Source organism: Apostichopus japonicus, chromosome 17, assembly GCF_037975245.1.
Source record: "Apostichopus japonicus isolate 1M-3 chromosome 17, ASM3797524v1, whole genome shotgun sequence".
In the NCBI taxonomy this organism is placed as follows: Eukaryota; Metazoa; Echinodermata; class Holothuroidea; order Aspidochirotida; family Stichopodidae; genus Apostichopus; species Apostichopus japonicus.
Window position 1 is genome coordinate 7,487,172 of NC_092577.1, and position 19,677 is coordinate 7,506,848.

The 19,677-nt window shown below is 36.7% G+C and overlaps 2 protein-coding genes across 2 annotated transcripts in view; one reads left to right on the plus strand and one right to left on the minus strand.

Moving 5' to 3' along the window:
- LOC139985122 (NLR family CARD domain-containing protein 4-like) overlaps positions 1–19,677 on the minus strand; it is a 346,343-nt gene that overhangs the window by 283,998 nt on the left and 42,668 nt on the right. The window contains exon 4 of the mRNA XM_071999348.1: positions 14,571–14,779. Coding sequence (XP_071855449.1) covers positions 14,571–14,779 — 209 coding nt within the window. The remainder of the gene's footprint in view (positions 1–14,570; positions 14,780–19,677) is intronic.
- Positions 1–19,677, plus strand: part of LOC139985144 (uncharacterized) — a 125,661-nt gene that overhangs the window by 76,878 nt on the left and 29,106 nt on the right. The window lies entirely within an intron of this gene.

A 19,677-nucleotide genomic window follows, 5' to 3' on the forward strand; every position in this document is an offset into this window, starting at 1 on the left:
TACTTGATCCAAGCGAAGGATGGATACTTTCTCTTGAGCATCGTATTTATTTAATGAGTAAGAACATTGGACATTCAATAAACAAACATAATTGATATTTTGTTGGAATTTACTCGTTGACCGATGAAGAAGACTAATTGAATTGTATCTACTCTGAATTGCTCTCTTAACTACTACTTGTAAGGTCAATGGATACTCTAAGAAACACAGTAAGCTGCCTTACTCAAACATATTGAATCTTTTTAGGACATTTTAGCATCTCAGCGAAATTCAAAGAAAATGTTAAGTTCAAACTGCGACAGATACTACGCGTAATAGGGAATAAATTATACCTCGTTACCTCATCAAGTATATAATACCGATGTGAAACTGCATTGAATCGATAAACAGTATGTATATTGATAGTGTAACGTCACTTCCCTGTCTGGTGGGGCAGTCTTTAATGATGGGGTTGGCGAAAGAGAGACTCAACAGAGGATACAATGGAGAAGATGCTACAGTGCTCGTGGCACAGTGGTATCGTTTATTCAGACTTCCGTCTCCTTACTAGGTTCATTAAATGTTCTTACACTTATCCTTGATTACGCTGAACGTAACTGTTAACGCAATTCCTCAACGCGGCGTATAAACGCAGCGTAGAACACGGCTCTAAACGCAACGCCCGACGCGGTGCCACACGCAGCGTATAACGTAACGTATAACGCTGAGCTAAACGCAACGCCTAACGCAACGGCCAACGCGACGCCACTCGCAGCGTATAACGCAACGTATAACGCGGCGATAAAAACCGAACGCCAAACGCAGCGTCTAAATATGAAAACAGATTCAAAGCTACAGATTTAACTTAACGGTGTCTGCAATGCCGTTAATCGATGTAAATATACTAAGAACCAATCGATGGACTAAATGGCAGCAATGTATCTTTCTGATAGCTGACCTAGGCTATTCACTAATGTTCCTAATTACGGACTAACTGAAATATATCCAATCACAGCAGAACACTAGTAGTAGTAGTAAGTTGAGTCTCGTCTATTCGACATGCTCAGTGATTAACCTCCGCCACGTATCACGATCTTGCGCAAGGTTTATTGCTTCCTCGAAATTGTTAATATTAATGTCCTTGAATTGCGACTTTATTTTTCCAAGCAAGGTAGTCACGGGCCTTCCAACTGGTTTAGCAGTATGTCTCAGTGCTTCTCTTAAAGCAACCTTTGCTGGAGCGTCCTCCTGGAGTCTTGCTACATGACCGAAAAATCTCAATCTTCTATGTGCGACTATCGATGACCAAGGTGTTTGGTTGGTTTCTTTGTATCAGAACACTGATCTCTACTAAAGTACACACATTGCCACGCAGTTCAGAGCGCTACTAAATAACGTAAAATGATAACAGTCGGTCAATAACGTTACTCCTAAAAAACTGGGCGTAATCTCCCTCAGTGCAATAGCGCAGTTTGCTAACAATTTATACAACTCACAAATGTAGTCAATAATATTCTGAGCGCTTGACATATCTGTGAACAGTTATACACGGTGCCGTGGTATTAGAAACCTACCGACTTGGATAATAGTAAATGATATGATAACGTACCGTACGTAGACGTCTTGAGAGATTTTGTCAAAGAGTCACACGCCGCACGTACCCATCAGTTCCTTTTATACTAGCCTGAACAATGGATTAACGCGCACGAGAATGTTCTACTTCAAAGTACACCTCCTCAGAGTTGCGGTCACCAGTCTTCTGGGGACCAAAAGGCCACAATTGTTTACGTCATAGTGAACAACTTAGGAGGATAACGGGGATTTCCCGGCAAAGAATTATAACATTACTTAATTAATACAGCTTAAAGAATAGCTTTCAAAGTTTCGATACTACGCAAGTTCGGTTACAATAGCTTGAAAATGTAACTAATACTTATCAGATCCAAATAGAGGTTTTTTAATGCATCGCTTTGCAGATTTACAGACCAAAATATGTGAATTAGATATTTTTCTTTGATGGTTTAATGTTATCAAAGGGTGCGATGCGAAATCCACAGTAGTTGCAGAATTTTGATCTCTTATAGCGAGTCCAACTACAACAACTACGTGTACATACGATAGCGGTATTAAATTTCTCTGGAAAATATTTGAAGCACTGGTTGGTTCCAGGGGAAGCGCTTCGGAGACCACATGTTATAAATAAATGATATTTCTCTAGAACGTATTCCAAGCAGGCTAGTGGGAATCCGTTGGAATTTCGCAGCAGCGTTTTGCAGATATATTGAAGTAATTGTGAAATACTGAAATCTATTTATGAGAAGTGCTCAATTTTCAGCGGACTGAAGTGCAAGGCCCTAGTGAAGGGGTGGGGCCAAGCATCATGAATCTGCTGCATTTTATTTACCTAATATTATCCAAATTTGGGGAATTATAGACGTAAGGGAGTAACAGAAAAACCGATTCTGTTTTCCTTTCTTTGTTTTTGTATTATAACTCTTACTTTCTTAAGTGTACGACCATGATTTATTTTTGAAATTTATCTTCAATTTGTCAACCGACTTGGCATCAATTTGAGACCGAGCGGTGTGACACCCATACCACTGTTTGTATACCTATGAGGTCGCGTTCTCGAATGATAATAGTAAAATTCTACTTTCCTGTTTCCACGTACAGCGTTAGTGTAAGCAAATAACTATTTCAGCATCATATTAGTCTCACTAGATGTTTACTCTTAACTTTTCGATTTACAAATATGTCCATATAATGAGGAAAATATGTAATTAAATGTCTACTGATAATTTAACTCAGTTTCTGCTGGGTTGCCATGAAAACTATGTGAAACAAAAGAAATAAGTGCCCGTTCTGGAACAGTTAATGAGTGACACAACATTGTATACCTCAGTACTTTAATTCCTCTATAGAATATGGTTATAAATTCACATATAATTCTAAATGTTTTCCTTCATATCATTACCCACTTTTTATTCATACTAAAATTTGTTTAGGCAAATCATGCATGGATGTTAATTTCCCCAATAGATATATATTTTAATCTTGTCAACACCGATCGCTGGGGTGATGGGATGTCTCCCGACCCCCCCCCAAAAAAATAAAAATAATAATAATAAAATAACACCACCACACATTTCAAACTAACTCAGAGTAGTTATAGCACAATGTTGTGATTCGACTTAGTTATTAGACATAATATAAGACAAAACATATGCCTCAGATTTATCGTTTGAAATCTAAACTTCCCTTTTTTCCTGGGGAAGCACCACAGACCCCCGCCCCTCCGTCCACCCCTCCTCCCCATATATTATGTCGGCTTTGACGACCCTCTGTTCCGGTACAACAATACATAACGAGAGTGTTATCTTTGCCTTTATGGAGTCTTTATGGTAATGTTACCCATCAGAATATTTTGAGTACGGTACATTTAGTACAAACAGTTCCGATACATGCTTGGTCTCTGTTTTGTTTTCATTTATGTTTTAATACACTTTGCATCCATTTCAGAGAAACAAAAACTTCGTTTGCAGAACTTGCAAAAGAATTAAGTTACACTTTGCGGCGTTATTCTGCAATTCAGATTGGAAGAATGGCTTTAAGCGGAGGTGTGGATTTGCTTAAATGTGTGTGTTTGTCGGGGGGGGGGGTGGGTGTAGGGGGTTGACAGACTCCGAGGGGCACAACATTACTTAAAAACCTTACAAAGTAATTGTCGCAGAGTAATTAAGTTTCCCAAAGTGTATGATACCTACTTTTTGGAAAGAGATTTAAAGCATCAGTTGATTTGATTGCTACTCTCAAATTCATCTTATAGGGCAGTGATCTCGAAAGAGCGAAATGTAAGGAGTATATGACTTATCTCTTAATTCAACCAAGCTTAGCAATATTAAGTGTTGTTACATTTCTATTATTTGATTTGTTGTTTACTGTCAAAAGACTCTGTTTTGGGTGTCTCCTTCATATAAAATGGCAATCATGTGTTGCTGATCAATAACTCTCTTGTATGTGAATCAACAACACTCTACATGTCAAAAGAAATTTACAAGTTGGCTGGTTGGTAAAGCCTTTAAATAAATGTAAGAAATGTTAAATTTGTCCGAAATGACGTCATTGTGACAATACCTTTCACGTTTCTTGACTTCAAGGATGATGGAATGTATCCAACCGGAATAGTGTCTGGCAGAATGTACCACTCAAACCTATGAAGAGAAGTAGAGTAATCATCGAATAAGATGTAGTAGAAGTAGAGGAAAGTCCTCCTAGTCAGGTTTATTGTTTACCAAATCAATGAAGATAAATAAAGTAAACAACAAATAACAAGGAAATAAATCACATCTGATTAATCATTCTGATCAGAATTAATAATAATCACAAGTCTTGTGTTTCAACGATCCCACGAAAAATAAATTAGAAAGGATCATATAATTGAAGTAGGGAGAATGAAGTCATGCGACATATACTGATGCCAGCCATCCTACTGATGGCGCTTTTGTTTGTACGGCAAGAAAGTACCGGCACGTAATACAAACACTATTCTTGGACAGAACTAAATAGATAAAGTTGACATAAATCACTCGAAATGTTAGAGTTCACTGGTAAACAATAATTCTATCAATAATGAAACTAACAGCTAAATTATTGATTCTTAATCTCAAAATAGTTTTAAGATGCTACAAATTACATTTCTCGATGTAATGGCGGGATGACGAACTTGCAAACACTTATACTGAGACGGAGGAATAATATAATGGAGAGGGTAGGGGGGTCGAGGACATAGCAACATTCTTTACTGGGCGAAACAACTGGTCCTCCCGGGTGATTTCAGTAAAAAAGTAAACACAAATTGTTGCAATTACATGAACAAGGCATGATATACCAAGATTATTTATTATTTACGTATTTATTAATCATCACCCTTCAATAATGTTATCACATTGCTCGCATTGTTTTTTGTCATTGATCTAAATCAAATTGTACAAACATATAATTTTTTTTGTGGAGTTGATAAGAATTTCCTTAACCATTACACTATCGAATCTTCCTATTCAACGATGTTCTCAATGAAGAACTGCATGCGCCCCAAATATCAGACTTCCGTCATACCAAGGAGTTGGTACAACTTCCTAGTCATACTTTATTAAGAACCACACCAACGCGATCTTCGTTGATTCGCAAAAGAATTTTTTTAATGGAAGCACAAACACTGAGGGGCAGTAGAGCATGTGTCTTGGATTTTATGCAAGAAACCACTAGACTCTCAAACTATGTTAAACCTCTCAACATAAATACTCTGTGCGTTCCCCTTCACAAATTAAAGTATTTGAATGTTTTCAACAAACAGTTTCTTTATACCGGTACTTTTGAACTGCATGTTTATCATTACTATTATTTTTTATAGCAATGTTTTAGACATGAATGCACTTGTTACAAAAAAAAAAAACATAACAAGAGAGCACTTTTAATTACAAAGTTGGCAACTGGTAATTTCCATTAAAAAACGGAGGCCACTTTCCAGGGTTATCAGAATATTGGCAAAGCATGCGCCCAATCAGCCCCCACCCCTACCCACCCACCCCTCTATCACGGCTCCGTTGCCCCTGACACGGTAAATGGACGGTATCATCGCAAACATTTGAAACCTTGAACCTTTGTGGTAGCATATTATTACTCATTATGATTGTTATGATTGCTAAGAGTTTGGTAAAATACATCAATGTCGTGTAGTAGAAATTCGTTATAATATCACCTTTCCCTTCCAATGTTGCGACTCATCAAGTCAAGCTGTTTTCAGTCTGTCTCAACTAACCCAAATGCCGAGAACTTAATACTAAAACCAGTATGCATTCTGTGAAAACAATATTTGACAGCCCTGCTAATATGTTGTTCACTTCAAACTCTAAGAGAAGGATAATGTGCATATACAAACGTGTTGTCTGTAAGATTCCTTACTACAGCAAGTTGAGCTTGGCGAGCATGAAATGAAATTATCTGGATTAACCGGTAACAGATATAGTGCATAATATCCAATTAATATGTTCAAGTCTAGCTCAGTATCACCCTACCTTATACCTGCATTGCACAGCTCTATGTAAAACACCACTCTGGCCAATGTAGAGAAAATGTATAGGTTACGTACCTTGTATCTAATTAGCATAATAAATGTATATTTACCGAACAGTTGTAAGTTTGTTTTAATGTAAAAGCTTTTTCTTTACAATCGTTTGTTTTCTGTATCTATTCATTGAGTGCAGCTGAAAGATGCGCTTTAAGAATTTCACTAATATTTTATATAAAGTAAGGGCCATATATAGCGGACTCATCAACTCAATGACACATGTAGGCCATATAATAGAAATATTGATGAACTATAAATAATTTGACCTGTCCGCTGCTACAGCATTGACAATTATTAAGTTAAGGTTATTTTATTCATAAAACGGGTCTCCCCTCCCATCGGACGCGAGCATCCAAAGAAAACCATGTTAGAAAGGGTAAACACTTCATGGTGCTATGAAAGGTCAAATCAATGTAAGCCTAAAAAACTTCTCTGACTATTAAGACGAGGACGAAAGACGAGGCTTTTCCCCTCACACCAATGAGGCTGGTCACATGACTGGTTGAAATATTAATGAAGTCAACTCTAAATAATGTCAAATGTTGCCAGTCGGGGAAATTGGGTACTTGGCCCCACCACCCCTGAAATCGTGCAGACGCCACTTAGCGGGAACCTGAAATTGTTAGGATCCTGATTTGTTTCTGACCATAATTTTTGTTTGGTTCCCGGACAACTCCCTACTGGACGATTACCCACAGGACGATTACCCTCGGACGATTCCCCCTCGGGCATTTCCCACCTGGACAATTCCCAATCGTGACAATTCCCACTCCGAACAATTCACACCCATGGCAATTTCCCCGGACAATTGCCCCGGACAATTTCCCCCAGACCATCCCCCTCTTCGGGAATTTCCACTGAGACCCCTCCCCCAGGACGGCGATCATTACATTTCATCACATTTTGGACCCCCCCCCCCCTGTGGAAATTTCTGCACATGCCCCTGACCATCAATCACAAGTCGATCAATAGTTTAAAAAGTTACATTTTGGTAGGGATTGGGATCAGGTGTATATGACTTCCTGGAAATATCTTTCCAGTTAATATCACCTCAAACATTTGCCCGCTTATACAGCGTCTTTATCAGTTGTCATATGCTTGCATCCACATGTGTATTTTTCGACAGAACTAGGATATTCAGCGTTTATGCTGTGTTAGTTTTTGCGCAATTTGAATGCATGGTAGATGGTTAAACCCAGAGAAATGTTCGCGCGCTTCGCGTGCACTAGCTAGGTTGATACTGTGATAGCTTTCATCGCTCTTCGCATGCATTTTAGCTAGCTACCACATAATTTTCCGAGCGCATTCGCGCGCATTAGCTGCACTGTTCATGTCATAGTCCTTTCATTTGCTCATTATGTTGACCATGTATGGTAGTAGCAACTTTACATTCTCTGTGCGCTGGGCGCGCACCAAATGTACATCTACTATGATATTTTTACGCAGTTTGCATGCATGGTAGCTCACTAGAACAGATGTTTGCGCGCTTCTCGAGCGTTTTTATTTTTAGTTTCATGAATTCTTGATAAACATAATGCAGGCTACACCAGCAATCTCGGAACTTCGACATGACCTATATGCATGTCATAATGTACCACTTTTAAAGTGCGCCATTCTGCTCGAAGAATAAATATTTAAACAACTTGTCACTCTGGGAAGAATGCTCTTAATTAAAAAAATTGTAACTAGTGACCAATCAAATTACAATTGAAAAACGTTTCTAATATATTGATAATCAATCATATTAAATTTAAATATTTCAACTTTCAACTTTCCATAGGTCCCTACTTGCAGTCTTTTAGATTGATTTTATTTTTTATTTTTTTTATTTTAGAGAGTGATATATGTATCAAAATCATCAAACAATAGATACATTTATCATTCAGACTTAGCCTATAATTATATCACTATATTACTTTCATTATTTGATTCATTGAATACGTGTTTTTTTCTATATCATTAATTGCAAGTGTAGCTTAAAAAGCTTTAAACGTTTTATCAGGTAACAAGCACCGCTTTGTAAATGTATATCAAAGCAGACGAGCCAGCGTCTACCAGTACAAGAGAAAAAGGAGCTTGCAATTGTGCAGAAGGTCCATTCAGGTTCGAGTCCGAGTGAAGCTGGTGGTCGATTGTTCGCCAGTTGGAAATCTTATTGATTTAATGAAGTTCTATTTTCTGAAATATTATTTCATGCTTTATTTTACAGTGTGTGTATTCTTTAAAAAAAATCTAATTTGTGTGAAATTTGTTTCCGTTTTCAGTACCGTGGGAAAAAATATTGCTCTCGTTTACGCCCAGTGCGGTACGGTTGACATCAGCATCAAAATTGCTCTGTAAACAGCAAGAATTTGCAGTCTTTTGTTTTGCGCCATTTATGTTTGAATTCTTGAAAGTTTTAGAAGTCGTTTTTGCTCCTAAGACAACTCAACCATAAACGATCCACGACTCCGTCTCCAATTTTTTATGTCTCAGGTGTCTACAATACCCGCCAAAAATGATGGGACAACAGTACCATGAATACAGTGCATGCATATTGGCTGTCCTTAAAACTCCCCACCCCCCCCCCTCCCCCTCAATCAATGTTGGAGTCTCGCAGTTTCCAACGATGATATGGGGAGCGGGGTTTCTCCCGTGTATTTTTTGGGCAGGGATTGTATGCCGTCAGTTTTGTAACTGATTCAAGTGCTCTTACCTGGATTAAGCTTACAAACAGTGGCGTATTTAGGGTTTCACGCCGGGGGGGGGGGGGCAAAATTCCAATGACTATGCCAAAGATACCCAATGCGAGTTCAAAGCGCGAGCAAAACGGCTTGTTTTTAGAGTGGTTCATTAGGAGTCGTTTATAGGTCATGTTGATGTGAAGGTTTCTGATGTAGCCTATGCCAAGGATACGTGATACCAAGGATGAAAACGCGCGCGAAGCGAGCGAAAAGTTCTGATATCCAGCTTTCATGCATGAAAAATGCGCAAAGTATCACTGACAGCAGAAGTGCAGCTAGTAAACGTACAGAAAATTGTGTAGTTGCTGGCTACTATGCATACAAAGTGGGCCGATGAAAGGACTGTCGGAAAATGTTGTGCTAGTTAGCTACCATGCATAGAAGGGAGAAAACACTATCACACATATCAACCTAGCTAGTGCACGTGAATTGCCCGAACAAATTTTTGGCACAAGCCAGTTACCATGCATACAAAATGCGTACATCTACTGTAACACCACATAAATGCTAAGGGGAATGTATAGTAGCTGGCTATAATGCAAAACAAGAGTCTAGAGCTTCGTGATTCCTTGCCTTTGGATTTGAAGCCAGATATAATTGTTTGACCTAGCTCTGTTGACCTCAGGTGACCTTTGACCTTAACCAAAACGATAAGAATCATCAACTCACTATGGGTAATCCATCATGATCTGAACTTGCGTAATCCACTTAGAGTGGTTACAACCGGCGTCACAGACACACACACATGCATGCCTGCACATCTTCATTTTGCTTCTGGCAAGGATTCAAAAAGTGGTTCTGAGCAATTTTCAGAAAAATAATATTTGGCCACGCCTCTCAAGAATATTAATGAGATGCAGAAGGGTTCTAACCTTCACATGCTTGCACAGCTCCCACCAATTCCAACGAAAAAAAGTTTGAACAAAATCGGACAGACGGTTGCCGAGATATTAGCATTGAAAGAATGTGTTCGAAGGCCCGCCCACTCATGAGTATTAATGAGATTGGCACCAAAAACAATAGGGACCACCTACATACTATGGGTAATCCACCACCCAAGTATGAGAATGAGATCAAACCTTGCGTCATTGACGCCAACGAAATTACATTTGGCTCCGCGCCTCATGAATATCAATGAGATGCGATAAAGTTAACAGTAACATACGCATTTACCCCACCTCCGACCAATGCTACCAAACAAGTTTGAACAAATCGGCCATTATGTTGCCGAGATACGGAGTCCGTCCACTTATGAATATTAATGAGATTAGCACCAACAACGATAGGGACCATCTACTCACTGTGGGTAACCTACCAACCAAGTATGATACCGATCAGATCTTGCATCGTTCAGTTATCGTGATTACAAGCCGGCGTCATAGACAGACACACGCACACACACACATGCGTGACTGCATATATTCCTTTTGCCTCTGGCAAGCAATAAAAAAGAGTCATATAAAAGTCTACCCGGAAACGAATTCAGCTCAAGTGCGCGCGAAGTGCGCAAAAACTGTTAAGAATATCTAGCTAACATGCATGTGCAAGGATCAGTTAATTCTCACAGTATCAATACAGCTAGTGCGCGCGAAGCGCGCCAAATCTATTTTCCCAAAAATTTACCAAATTGACGCCCAAGATATTATCATTTTGTTAGTTTAGCTATAGTATACACATGTAAAAGCTTTTTCTTTACAATCGTTTGCTTTCTGTATCTATTCATTGAGTGGCTGAAAGATGCGCTTTAAAATATTTCATTAATATATTATATAAAGTAAGGGTCATAGCGGACACATCAAATCAATGTACACATGAAGTTCATATAATAGAAATATTGATGAACTTTTAATAAGTTATATTTTATCGAACAAACCGTTCTTGTGACAACCTGTCCGCTGCAACAGCATTGACAATTATTAATTTAAGGGTATTGTATTCATAAAAGGGGTCTCCCCGTTTAGAACCCTCCCAACGGACGCAAGCCATATTTGGACCACCCCCTCCTCCCAAGAAAACAATGTAAGAAAGGGTAAAGGGTGCTGTGAAAAGTCATATCAATGTAGGCCTTAAAAAAAGTTCTAATACTATTAAGACGAGGACGAAAGACGAGGCTTTTCCCCTCACATCAATGAGGCTGGTCACGTGACTAGTTGAAATATCAATTAAGTCAACTCTAAATAATGTCAAATGTTTCATACAGTGACGGTGTAAGTATCAAACTTGGGAGAAACAACCAACAACGGTAAAAAGTATATTACATAAGCGTTTGGAATTCGTTTCAATCTTTGTATCAATATCGAGAGAGAATACTGGACATTTAACGAAGAGTACTATTTTAGCATATTTTGTGTGAAGAATGGAAAGGTACAGTATGGCCTTTCATCAAGTTCAGCTGTAATGGTTTTCTTTCAATTGGACTTATTGGATCATTATTCTCGGCTTCTTCATACCCTATTTATAAATTGATCTCACAAAATTTAAATTGTTTTATATTATTTAATGCGCAGCATTTTGACCTAAACTGAGGGAGATAACGATAATAGCTAATTATTATGTTGATTCCGGGAACTACATTTAATATCGCAGATTTGATTGGATGCTATTAAGCTTTCATGTTAAGAGTTTTCTACTAAGCTCGCACAATGTGTTATACTCAAAGTGAATATTCAATACGGTTTTTTTTATGAACCATCCTATGATTATTGTTTAGCTCAATGTTTGACACGCATACTATTATTCTCAATACGAAATTAATCACCCTGTTATATGTGTTCCTGCTAAACAGTCAAACAAATTCAATTAAATTCAACTGTGAAACACATGATGCTAACGATCCATCAGTGTCCGTTTATGCAAGGCGTTTAATACCGTAATTTACAAGACTGCAGCTAAACAATCGGAATCATAAGACATATTTTTATTAAATATACATTCACTCCCTACTACCTTTAATTAAATTGAGAGCTACACAATAATGTGTTATCTAATCAGACTCCGACCAACGAAAAGTGCAACCTAAATTCAAGAAGATAAACTGAACATAACAAGAATCATTCCTTCTTTAATTTGTATTCATAACTGTTGTCTATAAACCCTCTCTATCCAAGTTTCCTTCGATTGGTTTGCATGGGAACATGTGGGGATATATTAAACAACCAATGAGAGCAATTTTGCTCATATGTAATGGTAAAACTTACATAGAATTGCCAACAATTAAGAACGCAACGTATGCAACAACAATGCGTATGACCTAATAAAAATATGTTATTTCGAGGATTTCCCCAATGGATGATTCGTAGTCACTGCTGTACACCTACTGACCTACTTAATGTATGTTTCCATGGTTACTTTGACACGTTCACTGACAATAGGCACGTGGTTCGTTTACCTGTTTTATTCATGATGTTAAGCTGGCTCAAGTCATCTATTATTATGCTAATGAGATATTTACTGGAGTTCCAGGTGTTGCATTCTTACTATTGACTTGCTTTAGAACATAAATTGTTTGAATCAATCGTCTGTATAATGTAAGTGCTGCATATATTTGTACAGAAAACTATTGTAGAAGTAGAATAGGCCTACTGCGTGTACCAAAACGGTGATAATGTTATCGGGTAGAAACGTGGAATGGATTTGATGGGCTCTCTGAAAACATACAAATGAATCTCTCTGAAGCGGAGGGCGAAGGGAGGGGCAGTGGCGGGAGCAGGTATAGGGTGTCTGAAGGGTAGAGGTGGTGACATAACTTACTGAAGAACATACTTAACAACGGGATTGGGATAAGGCATTGATCGTCTAGAAAGTGAATAATCATAGATCTGTATTACATTTTTTTTTATAATCCGACCAAGCTACACTGCCAACGTATAATACTTTTCATTGATACATTTTCCGTGGTTACAAGTTACTACTGGAATGACATTGAGAATATGACATGCTGAATAATTTTCATTTATATGGTATTTTATTTAAGGTGATACTGTATATTTTTTCTCTGTTTCTTTGGAGTGTCGGGTGAGGCGGGATTGGGCGACTTAATATTTCTTTCATTATTTTTAGTAACACGTCATATACTGTGGATCATATCAACTGAAATCAACGGAAATGGGAAACATTTTATGAGGTTGGTCTGAGGAACTGATGAAGGCGAGAGGAGTATCGATATATTAAACTGAATATATTCGTTGTGTTACCAATTTGACTCATGAATCTTGTCTGGGAAAAAGAAATAAATTAATGTATTAGTGAGGTTAATGTCTCTGTCTATAAAACTACAATATATTCTTAGTAGGCCAATGTGAAGGAAACAATGGACATGAAGAAACAAAGAAAACACATGTAATTGATAATGGAGCTGGAGATAATAATAAAAAAAAAACACCCGGTGACCGGAACAATGAGGGTGATGATAGGGTTAGGGTGGGAGGAGGGTAAAATACATTGAAAAGGGAAACTACGAAGAACAAATCGTGCAATCACGGTTATAGTTGAAGGGGGTAGGTAGCGTAACAATAGATTGGTAAATAGGAGGTGTCGGGGTGTGATGAGTGAAACTGGTGTTGGATGGGTTATAATTGAGGGGTTGGGGTTGGGGTTGAGGGATTCAATTACACTAAATTTTAAAGGGCAAAGCAGGGACGTCCTGATCAAATCAAGTATCTCGAAATATTTATACGAGGAATTTTAAATTATTAAACAGTTTTTGTTCAAAGTTATGAATCATATAAAGCCGAAGCTCTCGGTGACCTTTAAATTATTGTTTAAAATTATGAAAAGAATAATGAAAATTAATATAAATTGAGCTTATTTCTTGTCAAATTGAATTTCAAACTACAAAGAAGAAATTGATGTAGTTTTAAATGCATTAAATCTTAACCTCTGCAATTTATGAGATACATATTTGCCTTTAATAATTTTAGGTAGTAAAAAATACTATTTAACTTTATAATTAACTCCATTACAATTATTTATTCCCCTTTTTGATAAATTTTATTTATTAACGTATTTTGAATAACTATTTTTTACACTGCGACAACTAAAACTGTTAAATTATTGGTTGCTTGTTTGGTATAAATTTCAGTTTTAATAGAGAGTAGAGTATTATAATTTGATCACATGGGATTTTAAGTATAGATTCATAGGTTTTTGCTATTTTATTGCCATCAGTTTACTTCTTTTATATTTATAACGATTTTCAATCTCTTTCGTTGAAAAACAAAATCTTAAATAGATTGAACATAATTCAAAACCAAATATTTTTGAGGTTTCAGCTTGAAAAGTCACATTTATTACTAATAAACTCAAAAACCCTATTTTAAAACTCATTCGAATTATTAAATTCAAACAACCTTGTTTATATATCTCTTATTTTATCCTTATAAACATTCCTGTCATTCTAAAACCTATTTCTAATTTAAATTTTAACAATAAATTAAACAAAAACCTTTTTAAACAACCCCCACCCATCCTCTACCCCTCTCTTACCAACACTATCTTAAAATATTCCATATTAATCCATTATATTTTGTTTTATTTATGATAACATCCTACATAATTCCTTTCGCGATGACCTAATTATTCAAATAAATCAAACTAAACTAGTTAAATCCAATCCATGACATTAAAGTTACAGCAGACTTTACATTATCTATTGTTCGTTTAATATTGATAACCTTCTTGTATTAATTTAATTCCCTGTTTAACTGTTATGATGATTCTAACATCTACACCGGAATACTTACCTCAGCTCCTTCAAGCTTGTACACTGTGAGGAGTAAGACAAGATGGCCGCAAACTCTTCATTAGTTAGTCTCCTCTTTCTGTCACCGATCCACAGCTCCTGGAGAGAACTCAGGATAGAGAGAGAGAGACCAGACTTAAGGATAAGGTTCAGACCAGACTCATCAACTCTAGGAGAGCAGGAATCTAGAACCACACAGGAGATAGGAATCTAGAATGAAAGAATAGAGTTACTGATAAAAGAGTAGATAGAGATAAATAGATTGGATTTGGTTAGGATTAGAATAATTATTATGATATTATAAATAATAAAATAAAGAAATAAAAATAAAGGAAAATAAAGCGATAAACTAGGACAATTAGGTTATGTTTATTTGTTAAAAGGAATGCATTTAATAGAACGGAAGCAAAAGATTGATTTTAAGGAGAGACAAATATTAACAGAAATTATTAGATTCGATTAGACGAAAATAAAGTGGTGATGTAGAATAAAAGGGTTAGTTTTATTGTTTTACAATTAAATTATTAATAAAAGGTTTACAGCTAGTAAGGTTAAATCAAATAAGAATGCGAGGCTACATACTTTAGGAAACCAATCTAAAAGACGGGTTGAGAATTTTATATAAAGAATGGGTAATCAAGAATTGAGATTATTCTATCTTTTGAAAAAAAAATATTGATCAAATTTATTTGTGTTTTAATTTAGAACTTTCAGAAGAAAAATATAATTTAAATGAAAATATACGTCACTAATGTAATAGGAATCATGAAAAGGAAAATTCCACTTGAACCAATACCAATACCAAGTTTAAGGAGATTTGGAAGAATTATATTTAAACCAAAAGGTTGTTTCTTATAATTAAAATGCAATTTAGAGAAGCAGATGTAGATCAAATTCAAGTTTCCAGAGAGAAAGGTTGATGAGGCTTTATCTCAAATTTAAATATACAAATTATTTAATTATTGATCCAAATCCTACTATTCTGCTTGAATTATAATTATTTCCAATTAATACGATTTGTTTAAAAGATGTTTACCTGTGTTTTGTTATCAATTCATTTCTAAGTTACGGTTTGAGTGTGACATAACTTCTATAGTGATTTTTTTTTTTATATGTAACATTTTTCTTTCTTTGCGCTTGTAGATATTCCTAAATTGGGTAACGCTTATGATCTTAACTTTCTAAACGTTATCATTTCTTCCAATTAAATAGTACCATCCGTTTCTTATATATATTTTTTTACAAATAATATTGTTATCTGGAAACACATATCCTTGAGGGTTTAGTTATACTAATTAATTATTACTTTTAAGTTTAATCGGGTTGATTGGATCTTCATGGTAATATATTCTGTTACTATAGAGTTCAGAGGGTGTAAACAGTTAGCGGACAAATATCGATTACAAACACGAGAGATAAATCAGTTAATTAAAAGTTTAATAAGAGGGTGGCGCCTTTTAATACTAACGTTAGAGCTACGGCTCTGGCGAACGTTGCAGCATCGTAAAAGAAGTGGCGCACTTTCAATTAAAAAAAAAAAACTTTTTAAATATCATGTGGCCATAAGTCTGTTGGCTTGGAAATGACTTACGGTTTTTATCATTAAGTGGGCAATATTAAGACAAAACCAGCTGTGAGTAGAACACCACGATTTAGTTGCTGCTGCAAAGACATGGACAAAAGATTTCTTTTTAATAACTATTTATTGCATTTTATTATCATTAAACTTAAATTGGAAAACAGTTAGATAGAGGCTTAAAGCTCTAGGCCATATACAGTATTTAACAAACCTATAAAGTGTCAGGTATACTGACAGGAGTTAGGTCATTTAACTAATAAATAATCAATTATTTTACAACATTATTTCAGTCAGCCTGCTCGGTGAAAAGCTGCAGGTTTCTCTCACAATTGGCTCAAATTTCCGACCTGTTAGATTTAGTAAGTTAGGTGATTACAATAATAATTGTGGAATATTATAGATTGACTTGTATTAATGCCTATAAGGCTATGTTATGTACGATTTAAAATCGAGTCGGACAATTTTCTGTGATTTAAGCTTTTTGGAAGGGATAACATAGTTTCTACAGTTTATCTATGGATACTTTTTCTGAGCTAGAATGAAGTAATTGTTTTCGAAGTAAAGGATAGGCATCAGTTCACCGAGAATGTTAATCGCTGGTTTTATTCTTCGCTTTATTTAAGATTCCTAAAGAAAACTCAGGGTCTCGACTGTATTTTATTCAATTCCTTTATAGTTTAGATATGCTTTAACATGGACTTATCTGATAATCAGTCAACAACTAGGCTACGATTTTTATTATTTCTGAGTTAGATTGCTAAGCATGTCCTCTCGCTAAAAGTATGAATTCTAGCTTTTCTCGGGTGATGTTTGAGATTTCTAACATAGCCTAACTTTATTACTAGTCTAGCCTATAGCCTACCTAAGTTTGGCCTGACCTTTGTACACATCCTAGCCTATGCCTCTATACCATACCGTCAAATTATCTCACTGATCAATAATTACTGTTTTAGCTATTAACAGCGGTTCCTCTCCATTAAATAATCCATCTTAATAACAAGTCAATGGTAACACACAACTCCCACGAATATACTACGTACTCTGCAACTCCACTAATATAAACTAAACCATTCATTGTCAGTGATAGATACTAGATGTGAACAGGTATTCAATAGCATGAGTCACCGATATTCATATACAGGTGTTTCGTAGCTTTTCGCGGGTGATGTTTGAGATTTATAACAGACATGTTGGCGCCAATAGAAGTAAATGTACGTAACGTTATACATGCCCGGTGAACACAGACAGTTTAAAAGCTGACGTCAATTGGATATGTAGTAAGGAAGGGGTCGAGGAAGTAAATATTACAACACAAGGGCGTAGGAACCGGGGGGGGGGGCTGGGGGCGCCAGTGAAAAATATGGTGGGGCGGAAGTATCATTCCGCCCCCCCCCCTCCGCTTCCCAAGTCAGAAAACCCCTTTTTCATTTCCAAATGAGAAAAAAATCTCATTTGGAGCACCATTGCATCGAAGGACAGGTGAAAATGCAAAATTATTTACAAAATGGAGTGGGTGTTGAAGTGTGCTATATTGCACCAAATTGCATCTGAGGCCACCTGGAAATGCAAAATATTTCCAAAGGGGAGGGGAAACCCCCTCCCTTAAACCCCTCCTCCAGGCCGGCCATCAGTCTTCAGCCCCCCACTCAAAAGTACCTTCCTACGCCACTGATACAACACAACCTCTATCAAGTAGATGAAGCTACCATCGACATTTCCTCTAAGCGGTAGGGTGTTAGTCCGCCCCCTACCCAACACCAACGGTTACAATGTGGGTAATAAACATTTTACTTACACATTCCCCCACCCTAATATCTGCAGGCACATCGTGCAGACAAAACGTGTCTGTGTCAAATTACATATTTGTTTACAAGTAAATACTTGATCCTCATCATGAAATTATTGGAATAAATGTAACTACACAACTCTTTTCATCCCCTTCCCTCCCCAACCATCTTTGTAATTAATTCCATTCCATGTCAGTGCTGGATTATGCAGCTAAATCTTTGCACCAGCAAAGAGAGTGTCAGGCAATCAAACGATGTTTTTGTCTTTTTACGAATCTCGTAATTGCTCAAATCAAAATACTATGTCAACATTTCACCAATAATGTTAAAATTCAATTCATGTAGCCCCCCCCCCCCCTTTTCTCCCTTTTTACTTAGTACTATCCTCATCAAGAAAACTTAATATTTGAGATAAAATAGTTGAAATTTATATGAGAAAGAAATTTTGATTTCGAGAAATGCAATGGCAATTTCGAGAGAAATGTACAAGTTTTAAATAAAACGCTAATAATTTTAGATGATAAGTCGACATTTTGATCTAAACACTTTCTAGTAAAAAGGCGAAAGTTTAAAACAAAAAGAATTCGACATTTTACATGATTGGAATTAAATAAGAGGTTGAAATAAATCGAAGAAATGTTTAGATACAGTAGTTTAATGTTGAGAATCTCGGTTAAATTACAGATTTCAATTTTAAGACAAAGTCGATTTTCAAGAAGAGAAAAGGATATAAAAATTTGGAAATTTTTCAGTGTTCCATTTGGGTCACAGTAATGACAAAATGTGCATTGTTTGCTTAATTGGGTTGCCCCTCCCGACCCCCTACCCAACCCATTCATTTTGTTATCCCTTCGTACGCCAATGAAGTGATTTGTCACATGTCTAAATAGATATGGGGAAGGGTGTAGAACATATAGGAGGAGGTACATCGTGTGGCTAATTTGTGTATATTTCTGTTTCGTGCATGTGCATACATTGGGGGACTGTATCGGTAAGTTTGCCTCTCCAATCCTGTAAACAGATCGACTCTCCTGTATGTTTTAGTACCCAGTAACGTGGGTTCACATTCCAAAATTCTCCCGATCAATTTAGAAAGGGGAATGAACCTTTATGATCAGACTCATGGGCGGCGATCCGTACTTCCGAGTGGGGGGGATATGACCTTGTTGACTATCTAAGCGTAGCGCCACCATAGTTGACGCGAAGCGTACAAAAAAAAATTTGGATTTACAAACCCTCTAGATGGCCAGAAACGGCACTTCCCGAGGTTTCCAAGCGGCATATACCCAACTTTAAAATAGGGATATCATGTCCGAAATATCGCATAATCAGGATTCAAAATACTTTTTTTTTTAATTTCGGGTGTTATGTTGGGAAAATTGCCCCTGTTAATCTTGTTTCAGGCGCTACGTTAGAATGTTCGAGAGCTCTTTTATATTATTCGATGAAGAAAATGACCTCATGCAGGCTATTATAGGCTTATACACATGCAATACACAATTACACATAGTTACATTCCTAGGTACCGATTGCTAGGGCATCCAGGTGAAACGTGTATTAAGCATTACCCTGGTAACATGAGATTCTCAGCTGTTCGAGGGAACATGTACGTGTGTAGGCCTACTATAGGGCCTATATGAATACTATGAGGGTGCATATATGTACTATATCAATACCGTGGGCGCAATAATACATTTTGTTGTTATAGGGCCAATGAAGCCTACAGTCAACTATTCTTGCTT